The following is a 15,443-nucleotide window of genomic DNA, read 5'->3' as shown; positions in this document are numbered from 1 at the left end:
TTATTTGGCAATCATGGCTACGCAGGGAGAATCTTATTATAAGCAGCTCAATAAGGACACCCTGAGGTCCCTGTGCACGTCAAAGCAGATTGACATCACCGACAAGACAAAAGCCCAGTTGGTCACGGCTCTAGTGCAATGGGATGAGAGCCAGGGCGCAGCCGCAGGGGTCCAGATGGTGCAGACCGCCAGCTGGGAAGTCCTGGACCCCTCTCTGCAATTGGCCCTACAGCAACTCCCTGCCGAAGACCATGTGGGACGTCTGCAGCTGATCCAGCAAGCTCGGGAGCGAGCGGAGCAGAGAGCCGAGCGCCAAGCAGAAGCTCAGAGGGCCCATGAGCTGGAGATGCTCCAGCGGGGGTGGAATGCCCCCACAGCTCGAAGCAGTGAGCCCAGCAGCGTCCAGAGTCCTAAACCCTGGCCAGAGCATTTTCCCGTGATGGAAAAGGACGGGGACTTGGACACGTTTCTGCGCACCTTTGAGAAAGCCTGCAGACAGTACCAGCTGGATAAGGTCCAATGGACCAGGTACTTGACTCCAGGGCTAAAAGGCAAAGCTCTGGAGGTGTTTGCTTCTCTTCCGCCAGAAGCCGATGGTGACTATGATGCCTTAAAGCAGGCTCTGATTGCCAAATACCGGCTGACACCTGATTTATACCGAAAGAAGTTCTGGAACAACCAACTTGGCCCACACGATAGCTATAGTGATGTGGTGCAAGGACTCAGGACCCACTTTGACCAGTGGATCCATGGACTGTCAGTGAACACCTTTGAGCTGCTACGGGACCTGATGATCAAAGACCAGTTCGTGCATCTCTGCCCAGCTGAGGTCCGACAGTTCATCCTGGACCGTGAACCACCGAATGAGGACAAAGCGGTGTAGATCGCCGACAACTATGAGGCCAACCGGAAGCCAGAGACGCGGAGGCCAGTCACCACCAGCTGGAGAGGGGGTAAGCCTGCAACCAACCCGTGCCCCAGCTAGCTGTCCCTCCGGAGGCCCTGTCCCTGTTGCCCACACCAAGCCTACTATTGACAGTCGCCTGTGTCACCACTGCAAGCGGCCTGGTCACCTTAGTTACACCTGTCCGGAGATGCCGAAGAACCCCCCAGCCAAGTCGTCTGGGCCCAACGCCTCTGTTCTTTTGGTGGGAGGTGTGGTTGGTAAGATTGACGACAACGTTCAACCTGTCCAGGTGGGGGCCCGTCTTGCTACAGGCCTCAAGGACACCGGGGCTGAACGAACCCACATCCGTCCTGGACTTGCGACCCCTGAAGAGTTTATTGAGGGGAAAACCCGGACTGTCACTGGGATTGGGGGTACCTGCTGTCCCTTGCCAGTGGCCCGGGTATTTCTTGATTGGGGTGCTGGGTGAGGGAAGTGGGAGTGTCTGAAAACTTGCCCACTGATGTTTTATTGGGGACTGACTTGGGGAGGATGGTTGCATACTATGTCCCTGACACCCTTCCCCAATCTGATAATAAGGGTAACGTTAACCCTGATGTTGATGATGAGGATGGGAAACTGAACATGTTACCTGCTAATGCCTTGATGAGTAATGATGCAACTAACCACCATTCTTTCCCCAGGTATGATGGTGATGTGAATGTACCAAAGCAATCTGATAACCATTCTGTTCCTAGGAATGATGATGATGTATCTGTGCCGACTGAACCTGTTAACCCTTTCTTTGAAATGGTAGATGTGTCCACAAGTACCAAAGTGCTCAGCCCCATCACTCTGCGGAGTGAGACGGCTGAGGAACCCCTGGCAGGAGCAAGCAACGGTGCACAAGGAAATGGGGAGGTGCATGGGGACCATGAGGAAGGTAATGCCATGCAGCTGACCAGTGCCACCGAGGAAGGTAACTGGCCCATAAGTAGCACTGCTCCTGAAGTGTTGGGGGTGGTTGGGGAGGTAGAGCCCATAGCAGCCCCGACTGGTGGGTCTGTAGAAATCCCCAAGGAGACAGCATGCATAGCAGCTGTCGCACGCAGTCAGAGTGCCCAGATCGCACTTCTGGACCCTCTTCTGCTACAGGAGAGACTGAACCAGAGGTGATCCCCGAGCCGGTTCCAGAGGGTCCCAGTAAGGAAGGAACCCTGACGTCACTTCTGGCAGCCTTCAGCAAGGAGTTCCAGGCTGCTCTGCACTCAGATGCCAGCCTGGAGAAATTGAGACACCTCGCCGAGACGCCCACCTCCGAGCCTGATAAGGAGAGGGTGTTCTGTGAACGAGGAAGGTTGTACCGGGAGACAGTACCCGGAGATCCTCAGAAGGAGTGGCTGAGGGAAAGACAGCTAGTCGTCCCCCTACAGTTCAGAACTGAGTTGTTGCGGATTGCCCATGAGATTCCACTCGCTGGACACTTGGAGATCAGCAAAACAAAGGCACGGCTGTCTCAACACTTCTATTGGCCCAAGATGGGGACAGATGTAACACTATACTGCCGCTCCTGTGACACCTGTCAAAAGGTGGGTAAGGCGGGGCCTGCTCTTAAGGCTCCCCTTATTCCTTTGCCGGTGATAGAGGAACCTTTCCAGAGAATCGTGGTGGACATTGTAGGCCCGCTGGCGTCCCCAGCAGCTCTGGAAAGCGATACATTCTCACTGTGGTAGACTACGCTACCCGGTACCCAGAGGCAGTAGCTCTGTCTTCAACCAGGGCAGATAAGGTGGCTGATGCACTGGTGACCATCTTTTCAAGGGTAGGATTTCCCAGGGAGATGCTTACCGATCAAGGAACCCAATTCATGTCTCGCCTAATGGAGGCTCTTTGTGAGAAAATGCAGGTGAAGTACCTGGAATTGAGTGCGTATCACCCACAGACTAATGGTTTGTGTGAACACTTCAACGGTACCCTCAAACAGATGCGCCGCATGCTGGTTGAGACCCAAGGGCACGACTGGGAGCGGTACCTCCCACACCTGGTGTTCGCTTACAGAGAAGTTCCGCAGGCCTCGACCGGGTTCTCCCCCTTCGAGCTCCTGTATGGCAGGCGAGTCCGGGGACCCCTTGGGTTGATAAGAGAAACCTGGGAAGATGAGCCAAACCCCACAGAAGTGTCCATCGTGGATTATGTCATGCACTTCCGTGACAAGATGCAGACCTTGACGCAGTTGGTGCATGACGCAGGCTCAGGCTGACCAGAAGCACTGGTACGACCAGAACGCCCGGAAGCGGACCTACCAGGTGGGTCAAAAGGTGTGGGTGCTGGCCCCCGTACCAACGGATAAGCTTCAGGCAGCCTGGAAAGGCCCATACGTCGTCCACCAACAGCTCAACCCGATCACCTACGTGGTCACGCTTGACCATGCTCAGGGTAGGAGCAAGGCCTTTCATGTCAACATGCTGAAGGGGCACCACGAAAGTGAAGCTTGCATCCTACCGGTCTGCAACCTGCCCGAGGATGGGGAGGAAGATCCCCTCCTGGACATGCTGGCCCAAGCCAAGGCCAATTGGTCCATTGAGGACATGGAGATAAGTGGTTTGCTAACCGTATCCCAGCGGTCGCAGTTGGTGGAAGCCCTGGAACCCTTCCGGGCCGTGTTCAATAACCGACCTGGGAGGACGGAGTTAGCGGTTCATGAGGTGGACACCGGGAATCACGCCCCACTTCGCGAACACCTTATCGGATCTCTGAGGCGGTGCAACAAGTCATGCGCCAAGAGATCGAGGAGATGTTAAGACTGGGGGTGATTCGACGGTCAAAAAGCGCGTGGGCCTCACCCGTAGTTCACGTGCCTAAAAAGGATCGAACCACCCGGTTCTGCGTGGACTACAGGGGGCTCAACGCCATCACAACCTCTGATGCCCACCTGATGCCGCACATTGAGGATCTGCTTGAGCGGTTGGCAAAAGCAAGGTACATATCCATCATGGATTTGAGTCGGGGATACTAGCAGATTCCCCTGAGGCGCAGGAGAAATCCGCCTTTATCACCCCCTTTGGACTGTACGAGTCCACAGTCATGCCCTTTGGCATGAAAAATGCCCCTGCCACTTTCCAGCGGATGGTCAACCACCTGCTCCGGGGACTGGATGAGTACGCGGTGGCGTACTTAGACGACATCGCCATCTTCAGTTCCACCTGGGAGAAACACCTTCAGCACCTCCAGGAGGTGCTCAAGCGTCTTCACCAGGCAGGCCTGACTCTCGAGCCGGGAAAGTGCCAGATAGGCATGAGCGAGGTCCACTACCTGGGGCACCGGGTAGGCGGGGGTTCCATGAGTCCGGCGCCAGAAAAGGTGGATGCAATCGCGTCCTGGCCCACCCCCAGGACCAAGAAACAGGTAAAGTCCTTCTTGGGCGCTGCAGGGTACTATAGGCGGTTCGTGCAGGACTATAGCGCCCTTGCAAAACCCTTGACCTCACCAAGCAGAGGCTACCCCAAACAGTCAACTGGACTGATGACTGTGAGGCGGCTTTCCAAGCTTTGAAAGCAGCCCTGTGCAGCTCTCCAGTGTTGAGAGCAGTCGACAGCAGTCGCCCGTTTCTGGTACAGACCGACGCCAGCGAGTTTGGCCTCGGTGCGGTGCTCAGCCAGGTCGACTCTGGGAACCAGGAGCACCCCGTGTTGAACCTGAGCAGGAAACTTTTGCTGAGGGAAGTGGCATACTTGACCATCGAGAAGGAGTGTCTGGCCATGGTGTGGGCACTGCAACGTTTGCAGCCCTACCTGTATGGGCGCACCTTCACGGTGGTTACCGATCACAACCCTCTGTGCTGGTTGCACAGTGTCTGGAACTGATGGAAGGTTGCTCCGATGTAGCCTTGCCCTTCAACAGTGCGACTTTACTGTACAACACAAGAAACGCAGCGAACATGGAAATGCTGATGGGTTGTCCCGCCGGGGCGAACCCGCTGAGGTGCGCATGGCCGATTACCGAGAGGTAATGCCTCCGTAGCGCCCTCTAAAAGGGGGAGGTGTAATGTAAAATGTCTGTGAGATCTGTATGTTGAAGTAAAGTATGATATTTCTAGAACTTTATAGAAATCACCCCCCTTTCCAGCTGAGTTACATTGTACACTGTCAGCTTGCAGCAGCCCCTTCCCCCAAGTCTTATCAGCTCTGTGCTTGCTGGTAACCCGAAACCGTCCATTTCCTCTCGAAGAACAGCTAGGAGGAAAAGGTCTCTTAGTTGAAAAAACACAGGCTGTATGCCAGTATATGGGCATTATTAAAACAAGTCATATTGTAAAAACCATACGCAGCAGAGATATAAAACTCACATTTCTGCAAAGGGCACGAGGCCAGCTTTCTAAGTCCTGATTTTCACGGATATAACCTCACCAGAACCTGAGATATGTATTGCTCCCAAATGGAATGTCCTATCTAGTGCGTTCTTGATGTCTTCTTGTTGGATTCGTTAAATCACAAACAATGATGCCCTATGTGTGGTGGTACGGGCTTTTCTCGTTTAGATATAGTTATTCTAAGTTTTGCAGCCAAATCATAACTTGGAGAGAGGGAGGTGGGACCTCTCCAGACTGCCCATTTCATGAGGTCACAAACACTAGTCTATAGGTATTCCCTACCAAATTCCAGTCAGTTGAGCTACAGAGTCCGTGCTGACAAGACGTGCCGATGAATGAAGACGTGTGGCTCCACCTCCTCCCAGCCACATGGTCTGCCTGATACCGACTGAACACATGTGAGTGTTACTTTCTGTTCTTTCATCCACTTTGTTTTATATTTGCATTTGTACATATTTAATGTCTCCACTTTATAGCAACTTTTATCTGTATAATCACTGCCCTTTTGGGAATAAATCGTAAAATTATCAGTTTGTGTCCATGCTCTAAGAAACAAACTATGCGCCTCTTTTAGATAATCACTACTGATTTCAGGGGTTTGCCACGGACCCTCTTAATTTAACTCTGTGAATTAAGAAAAGCGTCGATAGTGGCAGCGTGGTGTGCGATTGATTAGGCTAGTTGGCAGGACAGAAGGGTCTTATATTGCTAAAGGGGGGCTGCGGCCACAGCATTGATAATTCTCTTACTGCGGTAGCCTAATTGTCCGTGCACAACAAGCAACCCGTCCGGCGACTAATTATCCTACGTGCAGTTCCCAGACTGACCTGAGGGTAAGGGGGGTGCCGGAGAGCTGCGAATTCCAAAGTGGAACTGAGAAAGTGGGATATACATAAATCCCCACAGTTCTTGTAAGGTTGTTAGCAGTGGTGGGGCATCCAAAATAACCCCCTTGCGGTAAATTGTTAGAGCAAGGTGAGCTTGCTGCAATTGTTAGAGCAAGGTTAGCTTGCTGCATTTTTGTCACATGATGCCAGTGGTGGGATAACTAAGATAAGCCCCCACTGTGCCTTTGATAGCAGTGTGTTGCGTCCTTCCGTCCGCTGATACACCCGTGTCAGTGGTGGGATTGTGACATATTGGTAACACAGGGTCCGCTGTCCGTCACGTTTTGGTGGCAGCGGGACCCACGTTCGTCACAAAAGCCCCCGCACATTGTGAGTGATCCCCTCCATGGATGAGAAGACCCCACACATTGTGAGCGATCCCCTCCATGGATGAGAAGCCCCAACACATTGTGAGTGATCCCCTCCATGGATGAGAAGCCCACGCACATTGTGAGTGATCCCCTCCATGGATGAGAAGCACCCGCATATTGTGAGTGATCCCCTCCATGGATGAGAAGCACCCGCATATTGTGAGTGATCCCCCATCCATGGATGAGAAGCCTCCGCACACTGAGTGATCCCCCATCCATGGATGAGAAGCTTCCGCACATTGTGAGTGATCCCCCTCCATCGATGAGAAGCCCCTGCACATTGTGAGTGATCCCCCATCCATGGATGAGAAGCCCCCACACATTGTGAGTGATACCCTCCTTGGATGAGAAGACCCTACACATTGTGAGTGATCCCCTCCATGGATGAGAAGACCCTACACATTGTGAGTGATCCCTTCCATGGATGAGAAGCCCCCACACATTGTGAGTGATCCCCTCTATGGATGAGAAGCACCCGCACATTGTGAGTGATCCCCTCCATGGATGAGAAGCATCTGCACATTGTGAGGGATCCCCTCCATGGATGAGAAGCCTCCGCACATTGTGAGTGATACCCTCCATGGATGAGAAGCCCCCACTCATTGTGCGTGATCCCCCATCCATGGATGAGAAGCCACCGCACATTGTGAGTGATCCCCTCCATGGATGAGAAGCCCCCGCATATTGTGAGTGATCCCCTCCATGGATGAGAAGCCTCCACACATTGTGAGTGACCCACTCCATGGATGAGAAGCCCCCACACATTGTGAGTGACCCCATCCATGGAGGAGAAGCCCCCGCACATTGTGAGTTATCTCCCATCCATGGAGGAGAAGCCCCCGCACATTGTGAGTGATCTCCCCTCCATGGATGAGAAGCCCCCGCGCGTTGTGAGTGATCCCCCATCCATGGATCAGAAGCCTCCGCACATTGTGAGTGACCCCCTCCATAGATGAGAAACCCCTGCACATTGTGAGTGATCCCCTCCATGGGTGAGAAGCCTCCACACATTGTGAGTGACCCTCTCCATGGATGAGAAGCCCCCGCACATTGTGATAGATCCCTTCCATGGATGAGAAGCCCCCACACCTTGTGAGTGATCCCCTCCATGGATGAGAAGCCTCAACACATTGTGAGTGATCCCCTCCATGGATGATATTCCCCCGCACATTGTGAGTGACCCCCTCCATGGATGAGAAGCCTCCACACATTGTGAGTGATGCCCTCCATGGATGAGAAGCTCCCGCACATTGTGAGTGACCCCCTCCATGGATGAGAAGCCCCCCGCACATTGTGAGTGATCCATTCCATGGATGAGAAGCCCCTGCACATTGTGAGTTATCCCCTCCATGGATGAGAAGCCCCCCACACATTGTGAGTGACCCCCTCCATGGATGAGAAGCCCCCACACATTGTGAGTGGGAGAAGCCCCCGCACATTGTGAGTGACCCCCTCCATGGATGAGAAGCCTCCCGCACATTGTGAGTGATCCCCTCCATGGATGATATTCCCCCGCACATTGTGAGTGACCCCCTCCATGGATGAGAAGCCTCCACACATTGTGAGTGATGCCCTCCATGGATGAGAAGCTCCCGCACATTGTGAGTGACCCCCTCCATGGATGAGAAGCCCCCCGCACATTGTGAGTGATCCATTCCATGGATGAGAAGCCCCTGCACATTGTGAGTTATCCCCTCCATGGATGAGAAGCCCCCCACACATTGTGAGTGACCCCCTCCATGGATGAGAAGCCCCCACACATTGTGAGTGGGAGAAGCCCCCGCACATTGTGAGTGACCCCCTCCATGGATGAGAAGCCTCCCGCACATTGTGAGTGACCCCTAAATAGATGAGAAGCCCCCACACATTGTGAGTGATCCCCTCCATGGATGAGAAGCCCCCACACATTGTGAGTGATCCCCTCCATGGATGAGAAGCCTCCACACATTGTGAGTGATCCCCTCCATGGATGAGAAGCCCCCACACATTGTGAGTGACCCCCTCCATGGATGAGAAGCCCCCACACATTGTGAGTGATCCCCTCCATGAATGAGAAGCCCCCACACATTGAGAGTGATCCCCTCCGTGGATGAGAAGCCTCCACATATTGTGAGTGATCCCCTCCGTGGATGAGAAGCCCCCACACATTGTGAGTGATCCCCTCCATGAATGAGAAGCCCCCACACATTGAGAGTGATCCCCTCCGTGGATGAGAAGCCTCCACACATTGTGAGTGATCCCCTCCATGGATGAGAAGCCTCCACACATTGTGAGTGACCCCCTCCATGGATGAGAAGCCTCCGCACATTGTGAGTGACCCCCTCCATGGATGAGAAGCCCCCGCACATAGTGAGTGACCCCCTCCATGGATGAGAAGCTCCCACACATTGTGAGTGATCTCCTCCATGGATGAGAAGCCCCCGCACATTGTGAGTGATCCCCTCCATGGATGAGAAGCATCCGCACATTGTGAGTGATGACTGCAGACAGGATCTTATGTATCTCTGTATACAGGGAGATCCCCTTAGTGGTGACTGCAGACAGGATGTTAACATGTATCTCTATATACAGGGAGCTCCCCCTAGTGGTGACTGCAGACAGGATCTTATCATGTATCTCTGTTTACAGGGAGCTCCCCCTAGTGGTGGTTGCAGACAGGATCTTATCATGTATCTCTGTATACAGGGAGCTCCCCCTAGTGGTGGCTGCAGACAGAATCTTATCATGTATCTCTGTATACAGGGAGCTCCCCCTAGTGGTGACTGCAGACAGGATCTTATCATGCATCTCTGTATACAGGGAGCTCCACCTAGTGGTGGCTGCAGACAGAATCTTATCATGTATATCTGTATACAGGGAGCTCCCCCTAGTGGTGACTGCAGACAGGATCTTATTATGTATCTCTGTATACAGGGGCTCCCCCTAGTGGTGGCTGCAGACAGGATCTTATCATGTATCTCTGTATTCAGGGAGCTCCCCCTCGTGGTGGCTGCAGACAGGATCTTATCATGTATCTCTGTATACAGGGAGCTCCCCCTAGGGGTGGCTGCAGAATTCTATTATTTAACTGTGTATTCTGAGGAGTTGAAGCTTTCCATGCTATACAATTTTTGGACTGTTGCTTTAATAAAAATTATTATAATGACATTTTCTTTCTGTGACTATATATTTTTTGATCTTTGTCATAGATCAGACGGCCATTATTTTTCTGTCTGTACATTTGATGTTGCCCCTTCTGCTTCTATCGCAGCTGTAGGTTTCATGCCGACAATCAGTTTGTGTCTGAGTCCGGAGCAGAAGAGCAGAACTCACCTCTGCACCAAGTATAGCCCGAGTGTTACCAGGAAAGCGGCTCCGAAGATGACTCCAAACACGACGCCAACAATTAGACCTGCAGGGTCAGAGGACGACACAGTGAGGTCAGACACAGCGCTCACCCGGATCTGTAACATACAGTGTACAGACCCCAGCCCTGCCCCAGGAAATGATGGGGAGTACCTGCATCTGTTCCTGAACCTGAGGGCTCCGAGTTCTGATCCGTGTCTGAGGAACCCGCCCTCCCTGCAAACCAGAGAGACATGAAATTACCCTACATTCTCCCCAAAGTCACCGCACCCTCGTCCCACCCCACACCAAACCGCTTACCCTAAACCCACCCTTCTCCCCACAGTATACCCCATTTATCACTCCACGCCTGACACCATAGTCACATCACTCCAAACAACTTACTCTACATCACAACACAAACTCCCCAAATCCCCCCATAATAAATGTCTCGCCCCAAGCACCTCACACCAAACAGGCCACATTCACGCCACTCCAGACATCCTCGGTTCACCTCACACCAAACAGCCCACACATCATACAAGACACATACAAGACACACACCACGCAGCCCACACATCATACAAGATAAAGATACACGACATACAGCCCACACATCATACAAGATACACCACATATAGCCCACACATCATACAAGATACACCACATACAGCCCACACACCACACAAGATACACCACATACAGCCCACACATCACACAAGATACACCACATACAGCCCACACATCACACAAGATACACCACATACAGCCCGCACATCACACAAGATACACCACATACAGCCCACACATCACACAAGATACACCACATACAGCCCACACATCACACAAGATACACCACATACAGCCCACACATCATACAAGATACAACACATACAGCCCACACATCATACAAGATACACCACATACAGCCCACACATCATACAAGATACAACACATGCAGCCCACACATCATACAAGATACACCACATACAGCCCACACATCCTACAAGATACACCACATACAGCCCACACATCCTACAAGATACACCACATACAGTCTACACACATCATACAAGATACACCACATACAGCCCACACATCATACAAGATACACCACATACAGCCCACACATCCTACAAGATACACCACATACAGCCCACACATCCTACAAGATACACCACATACAGTCTACACACATCATACAAGATACACCACATACAGCCCACACATCATACAAGATACACCACATACAGCCCACACATCAAACAAGATACACCACATACAGCCCACACATCCTACAAGATACACCACATACAGCCCACACATCCTACAAGATACACCACATACAGCCCACACATCCTACAAGATACACCACATACAGCCCACACATCATACAAGATACACCACATACAGCCCACACATCATACAAGATACACCACATACAGCCCACACATCCTACAAGATACACCACATACAGCCCACACATCCTACAAGATACACCACATACAGTCTACACACATCATACAAGATACACCACATACAGCCCACACATTATACAAGATACACCACATACAGCCCACACATCAAACAAGATACACCACATACAGCCTACACACATCATACAAGATACACCACATACAGCCCACACATCATACAAGATACACCACATACAGCCCACACATCCTACAAGATACACCACATACAGCCCACACATTATACAAGATACACCACATACAGCCCACACATTATACAAGATACACCACATACAGCCCACACATCAAACAAGATACACCACATACAGCCCACACATCCTACAAGATACACCACATACAGCCTACACACATCATACAAGATACACCACATACAGCCTACACACATCATACAAGATACACCACATACAGCCTACACACATCATACAAGATACACCACATACAGCCTACACACATCATACAAGATACACCACATACAGCCCACACATCATACAAGATACACCACATACAGCCCACACATCATACAAGATACACCACATACAGCCCACACATCCTACAAGATACACCACATACAGCCCACACATCCTACAAGATACACCACATACAGTCTACACACATCATACAAGATACACCACATACAGCCCACACATTATACAAGATACACCACATACAGCCCACACATCAAACAAGATACACCACATACAGCCTACACACATCATACAAGATACACCACATACAGCCCACACATCCTACAAGATACACCACATACAGCCCACACATTATACAAGATACACCACATACAGCCCACACATCATACAAGATACACCACATACAGCCCACACATCATACAAGATACACCACATACAGCCCACACATCATACAAGATACACCACATACAGCCCACACATCCTACAAGATACACCACATACAGCCCACACATCCTACAAGATACACCACATACAGTCTACACACATCATACAAGATACACCACATACAGCCCACACATTATACAAGATACACCACATACAGCCCACACATCAAACAAGATACACCACATACAGCCCACACATCCTACAAGATACACCACATACAGCCCACACATCATACAAGATACACCACATACAGCCCACACATCCTACAAGATACACCACATACAGCCCACACATTATACAAGATACACCACATACAGCCCACACATCAAACAAGATACACCACATACAGCCTACACACATCATACAAGATACACCACATACAGCCCACACATCAAACAAGATACACCACATACAGCCCACACATCCTACAAGATACACCACATACAGCCCACACATCATACAAGATACACCACATACAGCCCACACATCCTACAAGATACACCACATACAGCCCACACACATCATACAAGATACACCACATACAGCCCACACACATCATACAAGATACACCACATATAGCCCACACATCATACAAGATACACCACATACAGCCCACACATCCTACAAGATACACCACATACAGTCTACACACATCATACAAGATACACCACATACAGCCCACACATTATACAAGATACACCACATACAGCCCACACATCAAACAAGATACACCACATACAGCCTACACACATCATACAAGATACACCACATACAGCCCACACATCATACAAGATACACCACATACAGCCCACACATCCTACAAGATACACCACATACAGCCCACACATTATACAAGATACACCACATACAGCCCACACATTATACAAGATACACCACATACAGCCCACACATCAAACAAGATACACCACATACAGCCCACACATCCTACAAGATACACCACATACAGCCTACACACATCATACAAGATACACCACATACAGCCTACACACATCATACAAGATACACCACATACAGCCTACACACATCATACAAGATACACCACATACAGCCTACACACATCATACAAGATACACCACATACAGCCCACACATCATACAAGATACACCACATACAGCCCACACATCATACAAGATACACCACATACAGCCCACACATCCTACAAGATACACCACATACAGCCCACACATCCTACAAGATACACCACATACAGTCTACACACATCATACAAGATACACCACATACAGCCCACACATTATACAAGATACACCACATACAGCCCACACATCAAACAAGATACACCACATACAGCCTACACACATCATACAAGATACACCACATACAGCCCACACATCATACAAGATACACCACATACAGCCCACACATCCTACAAGATACACCACATACAGCCCACACATTATACAAGATACACCACATACAGCCCACACATCATACAAGATACACCACATACAGCCCACACATCATACAAGATACACCACATACAGCCCACACATCATACAAGATACACCACATACAGCCCACACATCCTACAAGATACACCACATACAGCCCACACATCCTACAAGATACACCACATACAGTCTACACACATCATACAAGATACACCACATACAGCCCACACATTATACAAGATACACCACATACAGCCCACACATCAAACAAGATACACCACATACAGCCCACACATCCTACAAGATACACCACATACAGCCCACACATCATACAAGATACACCACATACAGCCCACACATCCTACAAGATACACCACATACAGCCCACACATTATACAAGATACACCACATACAGCCCACACATCAAACAAGATACACCACATACAGCCTACACACATCATAAAAGATACACCACATACAGCCCACACATCAAACAAGATACACCACATACAGCCCACACATCCTACAAGATACACCACATACAGCCCACACATCATACAAGATACACCACATACAGCCCACACATCCTACAAGATACACCACATACAGCCCACACACATCATACAAGATACACCACATACAGCCCACACACATCATACAAGATACACCACATATAGCCCACACATCATACAAGATACACCACATACAGCCCACACATCATACAAGATACACCACATACAGCCCACACATCCTACAAGATACACCACATACAGCCCACACACATCATACAAGATACACCACATACAGCCCACACACATCATACAAGATACACCACATACAGCCCACACATCATACAAGATACACCACATACAGCCCACACATCATACAAGATACACCACATACAGCCCACACATCATACAAGATACACCACATACAGCCCACACACATCATACAAGATACACCACATACAGCCTACACACATCATACAAGATACACCACATACAGCCCACACATCATACAAGATACACCACATACAGCCCACACATCAAACAAGATACACCACATACAGCCCACACATCCTACAAGATACACCACATACAGCCTACACACATCATACAAGATACACCACATACAGCCTACACACATCATACAAGATACACCACATACAGCCCACACATCATACAAGATACACCACATACAGCCTACACATCATACAAGATACAACACATACAGCCCACACATCATACAAGATACACCACATACAGTCTCCACACATCATACAAGATACACCACATACAGCCTACACATCATACAAGATACACCACATACAGCCTACACACATCATACAAGATACACCACATACAGCCTACACACATCATACAAGATACACCACATACAGCCTACACACATCCTACAAGATACACCACATACAGCCCACACATCATACAAGATACACCACATATAGCCCACACATCATACAAGATACACCACATACAGCCTACACACATCCTACAAGATACACCACATACAGCCCACACATCATACAAGATACACCACATACAGCCCACACATCATACAAGATGCACCACATACAGCCCACACATCCTACAAGATACACCACATACAGCCCACACATTATACAAGACACATACTATACAGACCACACAGCCCACATATCATACAAGACCCATACCATACAGCCCACACATCATACAAGACACATACTCCACACAGCCCACACATCATACAACACACACACCATACAACACACAGACCACACATCATACAACACACAGCCCACACACCATACAAGA

At 49.9% G+C, this 15,443-nt stretch overlaps 1 protein-coding gene across 1 annotated transcript in view; it reads right to left on the bottom strand.

Annotated features, from left to right (window-relative positions):
• The window catches only part of LOC141075444 (amblin-like), a 51,891-nt gene that overhangs the window by 4,060 nt on the left and 32,388 nt on the right, over positions 1-15,443 (bottom strand). Inside the window, exons 4-5 of the mRNA XM_073562499.1 lie at positions 10,012-10,074; positions 9,826-9,904 (exon numbers count right to left, since the gene is read on the bottom strand). Coding sequence (XP_073418600.1) covers positions 9,826-9,904; positions 10,012-10,074 — 142 coding nt within the window. The remainder of the gene's footprint in view (positions 1-9,825; positions 9,905-10,011; positions 10,075-15,443) is intronic.

The sequence above is a fragment of the Dendrobates tinctorius genome, unplaced genomic scaffold (assembly GCF_039654945.1).
Source record: "Dendrobates tinctorius isolate UK_male_01 unplaced genomic scaffold, ASM3965494v1 ptg000353l, whole genome shotgun sequence".
NCBI lineage: Eukaryota > Metazoa > Chordata > Amphibia > Anura > Dendrobatidae > Dendrobates > Dendrobates tinctorius.
This window is presented reverse-complemented; position numbering and strand designations above follow the sequence as displayed.